The 18,342-nt window shown below is 33.0% G+C and overlaps 1 protein-coding gene across 1 annotated transcript; it reads right to left on the bottom strand.

The window, feature by feature from the left end:
- Nucleotides 1-15,935: 15,935 nt before the first annotated feature.
- On the bottom strand, nt 15,936-16,304 carry LOC143550386 (uncharacterized). The gene has a single exon (XM_077041042.1). It carries the CDS (start codon nt 16,302-16,304, stop codon nt 15,936-15,938), a length of 369 nt encoding a protein of 122 aa, XP_076897157.1.
- Nucleotides 16,305-18,342: the final 2,038 nt, after the last annotated feature.

The raw sequence follows: 18,342 nt of genomic DNA, 5'->3' as shown, positions 1-18,342 counted from the left end.
GACTCGTATATTTCTCAATCAAATCAACCCATTCAAGAATTGTCCCCTTCAATAGAAGCAATCCGCCGAATACTCGTAGCCAACATTGTCAGGTTCAAAGTCCCTCAGAAATAAGTAAACGGACAGACACTCATATCCCACATAGTCAGGTTTCAATCTCGAACAAATCAATCCACGATCGAAGAACAAACACAGTCTTGAACTCGGTCAAACATAGCTTTGCAATCACGAATTACCACCCGAATTGCAGTAATTTTTCAAGAAACACTTGTGAAGGTAGAAAGATAACGATCGAATAAGCTCTTTGAAGTTTTTATCTCCCACTTTTCTTGACAAATTCGACAAGATCTTGAACAATTCTTCAAAAATCTTCAATAAAATTATCGTTAACTTAATTGGTTACTCTCCCTCGGCACCTCGATATGCGTGAAAAGTCGGCCGGAAAATATATCACCAAAATTTGCCAGAAGATTGTCCCGCACATTTGAAATATCCCCGAAAATTTTCGTTTAGAAAATTTTCCGAAAATACTCTTTTTTTTTACTCCTCATACGTTATCCTCTTCATTCGTTATCCAAGTATCCTCTTTCGTTTGAACAACTTTCCATTCACATTTGTTACCCTTGAACTAATGGGAACACATTCGTTAACACACATTCGCTATGGAACTGACGGATGTCAGAAAAAAAATAACGAATGAGTGTTTTTAACGAATGAATCCATGACGAATAAGCACACATAACAAATGAATCTCTCATTCGTTAAAACTCCGTAACGAATGAGTTTACATTTAATGAATGAGCCGTTAGAGCGGTTACTGTAGCCAGAAAACCGATTTTTATCGGAAAAAAACTGTTACAGTGGTCGGAAACTTCAAATCTTCAAGCTCTAACAATGGCAGATTCATCCAAACATCATAATTAACCACCAAAATGTATCAGTGAGCTCGAATTTCGATCAGGAACATGAATATATCATCAATTCCATCGTTCAATCATTAAATCTAGGTGAATTATATTCTACAAATCAAAGCTTCATCCATGGCTGTCCATGGCGGAATCTGATTAAACGACCAATTGACCTCTCAAAATACATTACGAAGTATCGGATTTTGATCAGGAACTTGAATCTATCATCCAATTCATCATTTGTTCAATGAATCAACCAAAATCTGGTCAAACAGATTATGAGCACGATAACACGAACTGAACCGTATCACGAGCAACTGCCGGCTCTGATACCAATTGATTGAGTCTGATACGGATCTAGATCTAGGATAACATCGTGTGATTCGTCGAGAGCCTTCATTATCTGATGAGTTTTCATCAGTGGAATATTTTGAATTTGAAGTTGATGAAGGATGGTTAATTGATTTGAAGAAAGCTCATGTTTATGATGGTTGGTCTATGCTTGCAGATGAGATATCCAAGACCACCTCATCAATGAATGTTGATAAAGATCCAAATGCGATGGAAATTATCATGCCTACCCAGATGATTCTTTCTGATAATCTTTATGAATCTTATGATTCCGTGCCAACGTCACCTGAGGTATATTCTAAACCATCTGAATTATTTGTTTGTGAAACTTGTGCTAAGAAATTAAATTCATCTGTTGTTGATGAACCTCATAAAATTGATTGTTGTCAGTGTGGTGGATACAAGTCTAAACTTGAATCAATTCGTCACCACAATGAGCAATTATTTTTTGATTTAACATGTATTCGTGATAACTATCGACAAGTGGCTGAAAATAATCAAAACTCTAAAGATAAGATTGATGCCTTGTCGATTAGTAATCATGACTTGAAAGCACAGGTTGGATGTAAATTAATAATCATCAAAAAGCAGTTTCAAAAAATTTTGGAATTAAGAACCAAAATAACTGACCTTGAAAATGAGGTGTTATAGTTAAAGAATAAATTGGAAAAATTTAGAAATTCATCTTTTCTACTCAATGAAATTATTGAGGATAACTGCAATCACCAAAAGGGTGGTAAAGCTGGTTTGGGGTTTGTTGAAATCCCTCCTCCTTTTCAAAATGATTACACCATGCGACCAGACACGGTAGATCTAAAAGAAGTGGACATTAACTATCCACTGTTAGTAGATCCTCCTGTGACTGTTAGTAAGGTTAAAATAATCAACGAGGAGAAAGTTAAACCAGTTGATCCAAAGAAGAAAGAAACAAATTGTTTAACTCCAAAATCTCATATTCAAAGCAATCTGGTTTTCTGTCAGACTAATGATGATATTCTTATTGAAGATGTGTTTGAACCAGTGGTGGTTAACAAAAATGAAAATATACCTGTTGAAAATTATATTCTCTGTGAACCACAAACTGCTGAGAAATCAAAAATTGGTAAACCAAAATTGGTTGGTACACCAAAGACATGTGAGAAGAAAGTTATTTCTGAAAAGATACCAAATCATTTTCAAAACCGAGTGTTAAGGGTAAAAACTGGAAGGTTTATAAATTAAAAGGTGTTGACAAGATGTTTGCTGATGAGTTCTTTCCGATAGCTCTTGTTAAACCCGAGTGTGTTGAAAAGGTTTATGATTGTGACCATTCAGATTCTCTTTATCGTGATGCATCAGTGATGGCTATTGGGGAAATGAAAAAGAGAAAATCAAAATCCCAAAAGAAATCCAAACCAGTGTTGTTTCAACAAAACAAATTTGTCAAATCTACTGGTTCTAATGTATTGGAAAATTTTGCATGGTGTTCAAATCTTGAATTTTTCCAAAAGAAGAAAAGTGAGAGAATTCAACTCTCCACGTTTAAGCTTTTAACAGAGTCATCTTCGACGTGGGTTGAATTGAGAAAGTGTTTTTATTGTAATGTCAAAGGACATTTGATTGTTGATTGTCCTTACAGGAGAAAACTCAAATTGTCAGATGCTGTTAACAAGGTTTCATTAACTTTTGGGCAATTTGAGACACTTGAACGAAAAGCTAAACAACAAAGAGTTTATCTTAATTCATTGTTAAAATCTCTTGAAACGTCTCACAGTTCTGATAATATGAAATTTCTGAGACAACAAGCTGATAAACCGTTACCAGCTTGGAAACCAAAGATTCCATCAGCTGCAGCTGATCATGTTGAGGATACTGGCTGACCTAAGACTATGGTCTGGGTTCCATTTCTCATTAAATTATCTAGTTTTTGTGCAGGGATATCCAAGAAGATTTATCAACGTTATCTGGATTGTTGCTAAATCAAATTTGTTGATAGTGGATTATCTCGGCATATTGGTTTTGTTTAGTTTGATTTGATTGTTATTTTCAAAGATTTAAAATTCATAAAATTTTCAATCGGCAAACTTGTTCACCATTCTTATTTTTAAAATGTGAGATTTCTTTTTGGTGAACAAGATCTTCAAAAGATTTTATCAATGTTGGATGATCGTTTTTATTTTTCGTTATTTTCTACAAATTTTTTGTTATTGTTTATATCTTTAGGGGGAGAAAATTAGAAAAATCCAAAAAGATTGTGCTTAAAAATATTGTGTTTTCTGTATGAAAAAAATATAAAAATACAAAAATATGTTGTTAATTTTGAAAAATATAAAACTTGAGAAATGTGATTCGACATATATGGGAAATGATAGTACATTGACTTAGCGGACCTAACACATGAATAAACTAGACTAAAAAGTGCCGTAAGATCAACTGTATGATGTGTATGATAGGCTTAACAGATCGTATAAGTGCTGAAAAGATATAAACCTAAATGCTTGCCAAATTTAGTGGTGTTACATCTTGATGCATAGTTAATATCTGTATTAAGTACCAAAAAGTTTTAAGATTGATGTGTGTGCATGTGTTCATTTTGAAAAGAAATTCAGTTTATTTGTCTTTTTATTTTGCAAAGAAATTCAACTTTATTTTTTCTTTATTTTTATTCAACTCTTGGATCCTCTCCTGCGCGACAAGATTATCCGACCTGAGGGTTAAGATTTGGATATTCTGCTTTATTTTCTTGGTGTTTCATATAAAGCTTTGGACTCTCTCCGCGCGATAATATGGTATTATCCGAATTGATTGTTAAGGGCTTATACAACTTCAAATTATTTTTATCTTTTTATTTTGTTAAAATGGAACCTTATCTGCGTGTAGTAATACTGATTTTAAGGAAAAATTTTAACTCTCTGCTTTATTTTCTTTTTATTATTTTTGCACGAGTCACAGCTAATCAATTTAAAAAAAAATGAAACATGTACATGTGAATATCACTGTATAAGAGAGATAAAAATTGTGTCTGATAGGTGGAATCCACATAAGATTTGTGCTTAATTGAACCTTAATACGTATCGTAAAGTTACTGAAGGATCTATATAAAGTTTAATCATCGTTGGTTTACGTGCATAATAATGTCAAAATTGAAGTGTCGTTTAGGTCGTTACTAGCAATATAATCCCATGTCGCGATCTTTCTCACAAAAATATGTACTGCTTACATTTAATGCTTTAATTTTCTTTTAGTTATTTTGAGAAAATAAAAAGATTTTAGTTGTGTTTTGATATAAATTTTGAAAAATCACAAATATTTTGGGCGTGTTTTAGCATAAAGTTTGTAAAAACCAAAAAGATTTTTCTTTCCAGTTTATTTTTTGATCTTCCGACAAGCGATACAATTTTTCAAATTGTTTTGCCAAGTTACAAAATGTTTTCACCATTACACATTCTTGTTCATACATTTTGTGCTCAAATTTTAGATCAAGATAAAATTTTTTGGTTTATTGATGGAATGTGTTGATTGACTGTAGTTATGATGAGAGTGATGATTATTCAATCCTTGAATTTTCTCAAGATGGTGAATTTAAGGTATGGCAGAGTGTTCGATTTAAAGGGGAGTGAAGATGCTGATCGTGTGTACAAGATTGATGCGGATAAAGATTGGAGACATACAGCTAATGCCAAAGGGGAGTTTGTTAGTGCATTTTCTTCATGGTATTATTTGTATAAAGACACACATGAAGATCAACTGAAAGCGACAAAGACTAAAAGTTAATGAACTCCAGCAATTGTCAAGGGGGAGTTTGTTAGTACATGAAATGTGACAAGTGTTAGGAGTTGAACTGACGAGTTGCTTTGTATTTGTATAAGATGCAAAAGATAAAGAACGGAAGAAAGATTAATGAATAAGTATGCATGCATGGTTAACGAATGTGCATGCATGATGATCTAACAAATGGGGACGAATGGGAATGCTAAATAGACGAATTAGCAGAAGACTAAATGATTAACGAATGAGCAGCTCATGATTAACGAATGGGAATCAATCAACTTAGCGAATGTGAGTTAGCAAGTCACGAATGTGTGCATGTGTATATATAGGATTCATTTGTTAGAGTTAGTTAGACACACAAGTTAGAACTATTCATATTCTTACGTGACATATATTGTATCGAACCTCTGCCAAAATTTATATACGAGCTACAACAAGTTAATATTTACATATCGTCTTCGTGCTCGTCATTTTCGTTCACCGATTAGTACCGAAACGCACCGAAACAATCACCGTGCGTTTTCGGTTTCGTAGATCAATATCGAGTTCATCGGTCCTCATCGGGAAAAACAAGTGGTATAGCAATTGTGAATACGTTATAACGAGCCAAGATCTAGACGCAAATCGATACGTTAAGTCGTGTTCAATACGTTAAACATTGATACATTATGTTGGATGATGAATACATTAAGCCTGGAGAGAATCCGGCAGCATAACGTTACAAGGGATAAATATGGCACAGATCTCTATGGAAAGCCTATTTATATGCATGTCTCCTTCGTTAGAACTGTAGTAACGAATGAGGCATCTCATTCGTTAACATCACTAACGAATGAGGCCTTTCCATAGCCCATTCGCTAAACATACTTAGCGAATGAGCCTTTATACATTAATATAAAAACTAAACTACCCCTATTCTATTCGAACAGTTGTGGACACCAAATCCGTGCACTTATAGGTAGCCACTTGCAATGAATTCAAAAACGGTGCTAAAATTACGTAATTGGACAAACCATGGGTACTAAAAAGACACTTAACTCTTTTTAATAATATAATATAATCTAAATGGGTAAATGCGCAAACTTTTTAAGTTTGAATGGGAAATATGCGATTTATTTTTTGGGTTAGGTAAATATATAATTAAAAAGGTTTGAAGGAGGAAATATGTCATTGTCCCAAAAATGTATTACTATTGCCTGGATCAAAATGGTTTTGGACTTGAACTATCTTTGACTTGAAATGAGTGAATTCACGCTTTGTGTTTATTAACACAACTAGTGGTGATGGGTATATCCACTGACTGGGATGCTAGTAGTGGCTTCAGGGAAAACAATAGCAGTGGTGGTGATGGGTCGATGATGGCAGAGACAATAGTTGTGGCAGTGGCTACAGTGGTGGAGATGGGTTACCGGTGGCAGAGACAATAGTTGCGTAAGTGGTTTCACTTATGGAGCAATGGTGGCGTCAATGAAGGCGGCAACTGTGGTTACGTGACAATAGAGGTGACTATTAGGTGGTGGAGGCGGCATTTGTTGCTTGTCCATTTGAACTTATTTTAAAATAGCAAATGTTATATTTTAAAGTGACGTATAATTTAAATGAACTTGAATCCAACTTTTTATGAACCCATCAAACTTAGCTTTGATAAATTCCAAGTTAAAACATTAATTAAAATTACATCAAATTGCAAACCAACTAGATTGATTGAGTCGACCGGACGAGTCTAAAAGGGTACGATGGTTTGGTGCTACGGTTTGAGTTTCTGAACTTTGAAACTTTTTTTTTCTTTTGTGTAAATCAAGTTATTTATTTATTTTTTGTATGTGAGTTTCACATCGTGAATCAAACCGACAAACCCTACTTATCAAACTATGAATCGAATTTTGTGAATCTCAAATGGGCCGAAATGGACGTGAACCAATTTACTTTGGTTTAACTTAAAACAGTTTATAAACACTCCTAGTTAAAACTAAGGTAGCGTTTGGTATGCAGTAATGACATGGGGAATTGAATGATTCATTATGTGGGAATGAAAAATGTGATGTTTAATTGCTCAATGGAATGGAATCATCCATTACACATGGAATTCCATTCCATCAAAACCATTCCTTCCCACCTCCTTTTTTTTTATTCCATTCCTCCTTCATTATACTTTCTTAACAACTCCACCACTTAACAACAACAACCACCACCAATACCATCGCGACCACCACCACCTGACCGCCACTACTAACACCGTCGCCACCACCACCACCTTACCACCAGCGCTACCACCGTCTTCGCCACCACCATCACCACCTTACAACCAACGTTACCACCGCCACCGTCGTCGCCACCATCGTTGCGGTAACCATCGCAACTATTGCCATCGCCTCCGCTTGGCCATCATTGCCACCACCATTGTCGCTTCCTGACCACCACCACCTGACTGCCACCACCGTTGCCGCTACCCTACCATCAGCATCACTACCAATGCTACCATCGTTTGACCACCGCCACCCCCACCACCACCGCCGCCGCCGCCACCACTAACACAACCATCACCCCTGCCGCCTGACCGCCACCACCACCACCATCACCACCATTGTCGCCACCACCAATTTCGTCACGGGAGCTACCACCACCGTTGCCAATGTAGTTTTTTTTTTAATTTTGGTAAAAAAATTATTTTGAGATAGGAGTGCTTTTATTATTTTTATTTCATTCTTATAATTTTTTTGGATACCAAACAATATAAAAATAATTCATTTCATTCCTATAGGTTAACAAAATAAGACAAAGTAATGTAATGATCCATTTCCCTTGTCCATTCCGTTCTTCCTCCCATTCCATTCCCCCTTCATTCCATTACCTCCAACCAAACATACCCTTGGTTGGAGGAATGGAATAAGAGAAGGAATTAAATTGATCATTACCATTCTTTTGTCTTGTTTTATTAACCTATAGGAATGAAATGAATTATTACTTTTCGTTGTTTGATATCCAAAAAATTGTAAAAATTAAATATAAATAATCAAAATACTCCTATCTCAAAAAAAAAAAAAAAAAAAAAAACTCTGTAATGGCAACGTTGGTAGCTCTGGCGACGAAATTGGTGGTGGCGACGGTGGTGGTGTTGGTCAGTGGGCATGGGTGGCAGTGGTAGCGACGGCGGTGGTGGTGTTGGTCAGTGGGCATGGGTGGCAGTGGTAGCGACGGTGGTGGTGGTGTTGGTCAGTGGGCATGGGTGGCAGTGGTAGCATTGGTAGTGATTGCGATGGTAGGGTGGCGGCGACGGTGGTGGTGGTCTGGCAGCGACAGTGGCGGTGACAATGGTTGCGGTGGTTACAGCGGCGGTGGCTATCGTAGCGCTGGTGGCGGCGGCGGAGGTGGTGGTGGCGACAGGTCAGATGATGGTGGTGGCGATGGTTGTTGTTAGGTGGTGGTGGTTGTGTTGAGAAAGTAGGGTGAAAGAGGAATGAAATGAAAAAAAGAAGGGGGGGGGATGGAAATGAATGGTTTTGATGAAATGAGATTACATGTGTAATGGATGATTCAATTTCACTGAGCAACTAAACATCATTTTTTTTCATTCTCACGTAATGAATCATTTCATTCTCTCCGTCATTTTTGCATAACAAACGCTACCTAAAGATTTAGCATATATAATCCATGTTAGAAAGAGGTTTCTTTTGTTTTCTCCAGAACAAACCATGTATATATATATATTTTTTTGATGTTTATTATTGATATTTAGTCAAATAGTTGTTTTTTTATTTATTTGTTTAAATAACAGAGAAGGTCAATGAGTTTTAGCTTAACCTATATTGAAGAAGGAGTGAAAATTTGGGAACATATGTTTTAGGTTCGAATTCAAACCTAAGCAAGGTTTTAATGCAGTGGGCTTTTAAGTTGTAGATTTTTCGATGAATGTAGATGGTGCCTTGGAAGTATAGGGTCATCTTTTATTATTAAGTTATCTTGGGTAACAAAACTTTTATTTGTTAGTTTGTTAAAGAAAATAATAATAACAGTGAAGATGAAGTGAATTTGTCATGATGTTAAAAAAAGTCAAAGATGCCCGTGAGAGTCGTTATAGGCGATAAAATGATTATGACACCTACTTGAATATGTGTGACTTAAAATCAGTAGAGTAAGAGCATTCTAATATAACCTCTCATTTAATGTGAGGGATGCTTTTATAATTTAAAGAGTGATTCAGGGTGTTGTGAGTGAAGAGTTTTTATATTTTAGAAAAAAGTAGTGATTTTTTTGTATATTTGAAAAGTTACTGTTCATCCCCTATAATTTTTTAATATATTTAAAAGTGGTTGTGAGTGAAGGAAAGAGAAAAGATAATGATAAAAAGTATAAAAAAATATTATTTAATTGAAATAGAGGGAGAAAATGTAGTGAGTTTTAGTGTAATTTTTGATTTTGAGATAGAAGGTGGGATGAGAATGCTCTAATGTTGGATGATTCATAATTAACCTTTTCTCTTTTTTTTTTCTTTTGCATGCACATAGGCCCAAATTTTATAGTTGATTTAGGGGCTGTTTGGCAAGTGCTGAATGATTAAGAGGTCTGAATGATTAAGAAGCTTTGACCAAGTAAGTGCTGAACCAGTAAGTGCTGTTTGGTTTGACATCTGAATGACTATACAGAATGACTATTTTACCCCTCTGAGCTATTTCATGCTGAATGAAATATATTCGTTTTGTCATGATCTTAATAACTGTACAGAATGACCGAACTTTCATTACAACCAACCAAAATACATCTTAAATCAAACTTCATTATAACCATCTTTTTTTTGAATATTGTGCAACATTTTTAAATGTAACATTTTTACATTCTAATGCAACTTTGATTATACTTCAGTTACAAAATGGAACCTTGACGTAATGCAACCATTATTACCTTTTTAATAACAAAAATTGAAACTTTTTTTAAAAAGTAAATGTAATATTTTTATGAATTTCAGTTACAACAAATGCAACCATTTTTACACCCCATATGCAACTTTATAACATAAACTCAATTGATGTTAATTAATATGCATTCAATCCAAATTTCTTTAAAAGAATAATAAAACAAATATCATTAATAGTTAAATGGTGTACTTCAACATATTTGTCCAAAAACACGTTTCTTCGTGACACTTCGAAGAAAACTTTAGTAAATGCCTTCAACAACTCCTCTGAACATGATTCCAAGGCCTTAATGTTTTTAGAAGCAACTTTTTCAGAATAACTCATTTTTGGAAATTTGGAATGCTCGTCTTCACCATGATCGGCACCAAGGGGACTTCTGATTTGCTTCACAAGAAGCTATATAGTATATACAAAGCAAACATGCAAATGTAAATAAAACTCGTAGAGATTAAAATTAAAAACACACCATAAACAAATTGAGACATTACTTGCGCAGCAATGGCAATATCCTCGAGCATAAAAGCATCCTTTCTAATGCATGGAATAAGAAGTTTCGCCAAAGATTGAAACTTTTTTTGTGTGTCGTTCGGATAGCTACAAAAGGCCAGCAATAATCTCCAGCATCCATTGGCATGAGTCTGGAGTTCGCCTCCGATTACTCACTTTTTAACTGGTAAAAAAGAAACCATAATGAAGTTAAATTCCCTGCGATTACCCTTCATAAAGTTCATGATGTTATACTAATAAAAAAAGGAAGTTACACAATAAAGGTATAATATTTACACTTAATGTAATTCCCAATTATATGATCTTTAAGTTTAGAGTTCCGAACCAGGTTCTAAAACTCTAAAACTTGGAGTAATCCGAACTAAAACTCTAAAACTCAGATTTTCAATTAACAACCAAGTATATTTAGAATAATATTAATACTTTGAAAGCATTTGAACAACTACATTGTCATATTATGAATAAATATTCCAGGTTTAAACCAAAAGTACATGGCCATTCATCATTAATTAATATTCTATAAAACTTATTTTTGTGTAGCTTGTTTCTGCACAGCTGCAGTAATATGTTAATTTGACCCGTTTAAAGACCGTATTTCTCCTTGTTCTTAAATTATGTATAAACTAGACACATAGAACTTTCTAACTATATAAGGAACGTCCCAAACGGACTCTTGATTGATTTTATATGATTTTTTTAAATTTGATAAAAATCTATAAGAAAACCTGCGAAAATCAATCTTAGGTTTCTTTCCACTTCGACCCGATAACATAAATATCCCCTACTATAAAGTAAATGGGGGGGGGGGGGGAATGTGTATTGTGAACCATTCAGTAAGTTTTTAAAGCTGAACCATTCAGAGGTGTGCTTAACCATTAAAATGTGTTATTTTGATAAACCAAACGGTCTGAAACTGAACGATTCAGATGTGGACCTCTTAATGGTCCCATTCAGATCCAAACAAACAAGGCATCTAGTGACCACAAACACTATTACGGCACTTTAAAAAGTTTTATATAATCAAGTCGCACACCAATTTGAAATATAATACTTTTTTCTTATGCCAATTTTTATTTAAGAATCTAGTTTTTCACTCAAATTATTTTTTATTATATGGTATAAATCCAAATAAACACTATAGTTAATTTTCCCCCTAATTTCTGATATAATTTCAATATGGAACTTCTTTGTATTCAGTGTAAGATACTTTTTAGATGTTACAAGAATAAAAGATATTTTATGATAAATACAACTCAATTTTAATAAGATTTATATAGAAATATAGAGAAGAAAAAAAAACTATATACATGTATAAATTTATATAGAGTATTTATCTATAATATATATAAAAGAAAACCCAAAAATTTTATGTGTCGTAATGTGGTCGCTCCCCCCATTTATGGAAGCCACCAGATTTTTTGATTTTTTAAATGGAGGCCTCTCATTAATTTAACCCAAATTCATAGATATGGGTCCTACCAAAACCAGATAGAACATCTCATTAAATTAAAAATTAATCTTACCAATTATTTGATATGGAAATCCTACAAATTAGCAATATACTAAAATTTAATATCCAATTTAAAAAGAAAAAGATATTACTTATAATTAATAAACAATTTTATAGTAAAAAACATAAGCGGGTCATGGGTCACCAAATCCATATAGCTTTAAACGGGTTATAACATATCATTTATTTATGAAAGTCTTTCATCACCAAACCCTAAGTATATTATTAACTTTATTACAATAAAGAAAATTAAAATCCAAAAAATAGATATTAAAAAATGAAAAATGTAAAACAACCATTCTTTCAAGCCATCAGATTACTTTATTTGTAAATGAAGGTTTTTCACGCATTTGACCCGAATTCACAGGTAAAGGTCTCACCAAACCCAGATAGCTCTTAAACGGTTTATAACATCTCATTATATTAAAAAATAATCTCATCAAATATTTGATATGAAAAGCCTATAAAATTGGAATATACTAAAAATTAATATCCTATTTTATTTTAAAAAAAGATATTATTTATAATTAAGAAACAATTTTATAATAAAGAAAATAAACGGGTAATGGGTATCACCAAACCTAGATAACTTTTAAACCGGATTATAACATATCATTTATTTGTGAAACCATTTCATCATCAAACCTCAAGTATATTAATTATTAACTTTCTTACAATAAATAAAATTAAAATCCAAATATACATATATAAATATTAAAAACGAATAATGTAAAACAACCCCCGTAATACGGGGGATAAAATCTAGTAATATATATAAATGAAACCTTTAAAAGCTCTCTGGTTGCTCACTAAATTCTCTAAAGTCACCAGATTATTTTATTTATAAATGGAGGCTTCTCATGCATTTTACCCAAATTTATGGGTAAGGGTCTCATCAAACCAAGATGGCTCTTAAACGAGTTATAACATCTCATTAAATTAAAATTAATCTCACCAAATATTTGATGTGAAAATCCTATAAAATAGGTATATAGTAAAAATTAATATATGATTTTTTTAAAAAAATATTATTTATAATTAAGAACAATTTTATACTAAAAAATAAGCGGGTCTCGGGTCTCACCAAACCCAGATAACTTTTAAACCGGGTTATAACATCTCATTTATTCGTAAAACTTTTTTATCATAAAATCTTAAGTATATTATTAACTTCCTTACAATAAATAAAATTAGAATCAAAACATATATAAATTTTATAAACGAATAATGTAAAACAACCCCCATAATACGGGGGACAAATTATGTTAAATTAATCTTACCAAATATTTGATATGAAAATCATATAAAATAGCGAGATACTAAAAATTAATCTCTGATTTAAAAAAAAATATTATTGATAATTAAGAAACAATTTTATAGTAAAAGAAAATAAGCGGGTCTGGATCACCAAATTCAAATAACTTTTAAACGGGTTATAACATATTATTTATTTGTTAAGCCCTTTAATCATCAAACCCTAAGTATGTTAATAACTTTTTACAATAAAGAAAATTAAAATCCAAAAAATAAATATTAAAAAAATAAAAAATGTAAAACAACTCCTGTAATACGAAGGATAAAACCTAGTTACAAATAAATAAATAAAGTTAAATACATGTTACATAAAATATTAAGCATTAAGGTAAAAATCTTATATTTACAAACCGTGTACTTTTGAAAAGCAAAAAAGTAATCACGTTACTTTTAAACTTATTTAGAAAAAATATATATACAACTAGATTTTATCCCCCATATTACGAGGATTGTTTTACATTATTCGTTTTTAATATTTATATATGTATATTTGGATTTTAATTTTATTTAATGTAAGAAAGTTAATAATTAATATACTTGAGGTTTGATAATTAAATGGTTTCACAAATAAATGATATGTTAAATCAATTAGAAGCCTCCATTTAAAAATCAAACAATCTGGTAGCTTCCATAAAAAGAGGGAGCGACCACATCGTGAGAGAATGGTTGTTTTACATTTTTTGTTTTTAATATTTATTTTTTGGATTTTAATTTTCTTTATTGTAAGAAAGTTAATAATATACTTAGGGTTTGATGATGAAAGGCTTTCATAAATAAATGATATGTTATAACCCGTTTAAAAGTTATATGGATTTGGTGACCCATGACCCGCTTATGTTTTTTACTATAAAATTGTTTATTAATTATAAATAGTATCTTTTTTCTTTTTAAATTGGATATTAAATTTTAGTATATTCCTATTTTGTTGGATTTTCATATCAAATAATTGGTAAGATTAATTTTTAATTTAATGAGATGTTATAACCCATTTAAGAGCTATCTGGTTTTGGTAAGACCCATACCCATGAATTTGGGTTAAATCAATGAGAAGCCTCCATTTAAAAATCAAAAAATCTGGTGGCTTCCATAAAAGGGGGGAGCGACCACACCGCGACACATAGGATTTTTGGGTTTTCGTTTATATATATTACTAGATTTTATCCCCCGTATTACGGGGTTGTTTTACATTATTCGCTCGAAAGATTAGGTGTTTTCACTATTTCTTTCGCGGAAATACGATTTGAATTCGAAAATTTCAAGAAACTTATTTTCTTCCAAGAAATGGATTCAAAATTAAAGTAAGGATTGGCAAATGTAATTTTCTTTATTGTAAGAAAGTTAATAATATACTTAGGGTTTGATGATGAAAAGCTTTCATAAATAAATGATATGTTATAACACGTTTAAAAGTTATCTGGATTTGGTGACCCATGACCCGCTTATGTTTTTTACTATAAAATTGTTTATTAATTATAAATAATATCTTTTTCTTTTTAAATTGATATTAAATTTTAGTATATTCCTATTTTATAGGATTTTCGTATCAAATAATTGGTAAGATTAATTTTTAATTTAATGAGATGTTATAACCCGTTTAAGAGCTATCTGGTTTTGGTAAGACCCATGCCCATGAATTTTGGTTAAATCAATGAGAGGCCTTCATTTAAAAATCAAGAAATCTGGTGGCTTCCATAAAAGGGGGGAGCGACCATATCGCGACACGTAGGATTTTTGGGTTTTCGTTTATATATATTATAGATATAGATTATATAGATAGTTTTTAAAGAAAATCACGTGATTATTGTGGGTGAAATATTCCACAAAATGGTTGGACAATGTGAGTAAATGCACTCATTTATTAAAATTTTTTTTTGTTTGTGATCAATACCAGTTCTAAAGTACAGATTTGGCCCTTTTAAGTTTAATTTGAACCGGTCCTCCAAACAGGTCTTCTTACGATCCAAAATTTATTTCTTACCCATGACCTAGTCACAATTTTTGACGAGTCATTGGTCCTAACAGGTGGTCCTTTGTAGACACCAATACTAATCATCCATCGTAATTGAAGGAATCGATAGATGCTATGGACCTTGAATCGTACGGTTTTGAACGAGACAAGTCTCAAGCTTTGATGTCACTCAATCTTTTTTCAAGTCTTGAGCGAAATTCTATTCGAAGTTCTTCGTTATGAAATTTATCTAAGTTTATTATCGATAATAATAAACTAAAAAAGGTTTATAGTTAGGTGAGTTAAACAGCAACTATATGTGATACAAGTTGATTACTATATTTCATAAACTTTTTAGTTAGTTTATGAATTGTAAATTTGTAATCCTCTTATATTGGAGGATAAAAATGTAAACTTTAAAGAATGTACGAAAAATCTTAGACCATGTGTAGTTGATGAAGCTCTTATGTGGGTGCTTTGTGCCATGTGACGGTACGCCATCATAGGAGCTTTTTGGCTAAATTGGGTGTAGTTGATGAAGCCCCTTCCAATCATGACCTCATTACCATTTTTTTTTATTTTTTATTTAAAATAATGCAAATAACATTTCATTAAATAAAATTTGCATTAAAATTAAAAATGACTAGAAATTACTCGTCTTCGTCTTCTTTGTCATCTTCGTCTTCACCATCTTCGTCTCCATCCAACCCGTCTTCGTCTTCGTTGAACCCATCTTAACTTTCCTCGTATCCTTCGTAATCTTCACTTGATACGTTTTCACCTTCGCCTCGAATTGGCCGAAACGACCAAGCATGTTGGACCAAATCCGCCATAAGCGAATTATGTATCTCACTTGAACGTATTTGATACGCATTTTGCACCTTCTTCCCCATAGTTGCTTGAGTTTGTTGTTGGAAATTCTTCGGTATATAGTGTTGCCATATTGCTCTCTCCTCGTCTTCTATAACCATGTTATGCAATATGATACAAGTATACATAGCATCTCTCATTTTTTCCAAAGTCCATGCACGACACAGATTTTTCACGTGATGCCAACGTTGGCGAAGAACCCAAAACACCTCTCTATGTCCTTTCTCAAACATTTTTGTACTTTCTTAAAATGGTCACGCTTTTCATCCATCGAGTCTCTAAACGTTTTGACAATAATAGAATATTCCGGATATATCCCATTTCCCAAATAGTATCTATGTGGGCAGTGGCTATCGTTAGCCCAAAACGATGCGACTGGTGCGGCATTGGAGATGTAATCTTCTATCACGGATGTCACTTTCCGCCTTAGGTTAGGGTGTGACAGATTGGTATCAGAGCCGAAGGTTATAAGATAGATCGTTAGAAATTGTCCTAGTTATATGCTTAGGACCCTATACGTGCTTATCTAAACTGCCTTATGTGCAATATAATTGTTTACAGTTTAATTAGATTAATTATGTTATTGTATTGTATCTTATTTATTTATTACACACACATAAAAATTTCGAGGTTACACCTCACTTTCAAAATATTTTTAAATCGTCTTATTTTTGGCAGATTGCATTTTAATGTGGGAAATTCCTTAAGAATTCCCGTGTTTTGCTTTGCTCCTTCACCTTGAAGCATGGGGGTATGACAAATGTCGTACATCCGTAACTTTAAGTAGTACACGTAACTGGCTAAACGGTTGTAACATTTCGGGTTTTCGTTTAATGCTTTGTAATCGTTACCCGACTCGGATCGTGTTCGGGTGAGATATTAATAAAAGATTTCTTTTGTTTAATTATTTTCTTTTATATATTTATTATTAGACTATCAAATAATAGCAAGAACAACCCCTAAACTTACTTCTAACATACTTTGCATCCACAACTAAAGCTCGAGGACTAAATTGCAAAATTATTCAACTCTTTCCCTCTTTCCCCACTCACCCCGTCGCCAGCCATATATCCCCCCTCCATTTCTTGAGCCTTAATTCTCGGGTTTAATCAAAAATCGATCTCACCAAATCTTTTGTTAACTGAAATCGATCCTACCGACACTCTAAATTGGGAAAAACGAATCAAATCAACAGCTAATTAACCAAAATCAATACCGCGGCCTAACCGACCCTTAAAACACTATATAAACACGATTATAATTCAAATAAACTCGCACCCACATTCTCTACTTCATCGCGATCATAAACCCTAACTTAATTGCTAGTTACATAGTCTTCAAGAACCAGTTTGGATCTCAAACAAGCCGTGACCCGTTTGTTGCTCGTTACCCCTCAATCTGCCACCACAGTCATTTTTGTTGACGTATCTCGAAGGGTTGAATGTGTTCATCCTCATTCTTAATTTTTATTATTATCTCATCCGCATTTAATCCACATATAAGGTAAGTAATTCACATCCCCCTTTTTACCGTTTTATATTTTGGGGGCGTTATGCGTTAATCATGTTTTCACTACAATTCCACTATTTGTGTTATATGATAATGCTCAATTAGTTATATGTGTAAATGTGACTACGTGTTTATTTTATGTTTGGTGGTTGGTATCTCATCCTCATCCTCATTAGTATGATCATACGCCGTCGGAGTAACTCGTTATCCATGGGATTCGAGTGAACAGACAACTTTTATATTATTTTTATATTATTGTTATGCTAGTTGTAGTATTTCATATTATCGTAAGGAATTGTCATTTTTATATTATATGTATTTAAAAACCGTGATTACTTGCTCAACTTTATGTTGACAAACTATGTATTTTCCCGCATGGCGCATGTAGCTATATTGGATGAAGAATCAAGGGATTTAAAGAGTAGTTGGACCTAGGATGCATGATGAATAATGATGAACTTATTTCTATTATTTTTAATTGTAATTTCTTTTGAAACAATGTTTGTGATTTGCGTGTTTGGATTATATGAAATAAATAATTTAGATATTGACACGTGTATTTACTTAGTGTCTTTTGAGCTATGATACAATTATGTCGCGCGCCGACAAATTCCGCCGTAGGTTGGGGTGTGACAGATTGGTATCAGAGCCGAAGGCTATAAGATAGGTGGTTAGACGTAACGGCCTAGTAGCATGCTTAGGGTCCCTATACGTGTTCCTATACGTGCATCCTACCTGTTTAAATTTTTGTACATAGCTTAA

Source organism: Bidens hawaiensis, unplaced genomic scaffold, assembly GCF_021521415.1.
Source record: "Bidens hawaiensis isolate Kalapana, Puna unplaced genomic scaffold, B.hawaiensis_p1.1 tig00016036_1, whole genome shotgun sequence".
In the NCBI taxonomy this organism is placed as follows: Eukaryota; Viridiplantae; Streptophyta; class Magnoliopsida; order Asterales; family Asteraceae; genus Bidens; species Bidens hawaiensis.
The sequence above is the reverse complement of the archived record's forward strand: the minus strand, read 5'-3'. Positions and strand labels throughout refer to the sequence as shown.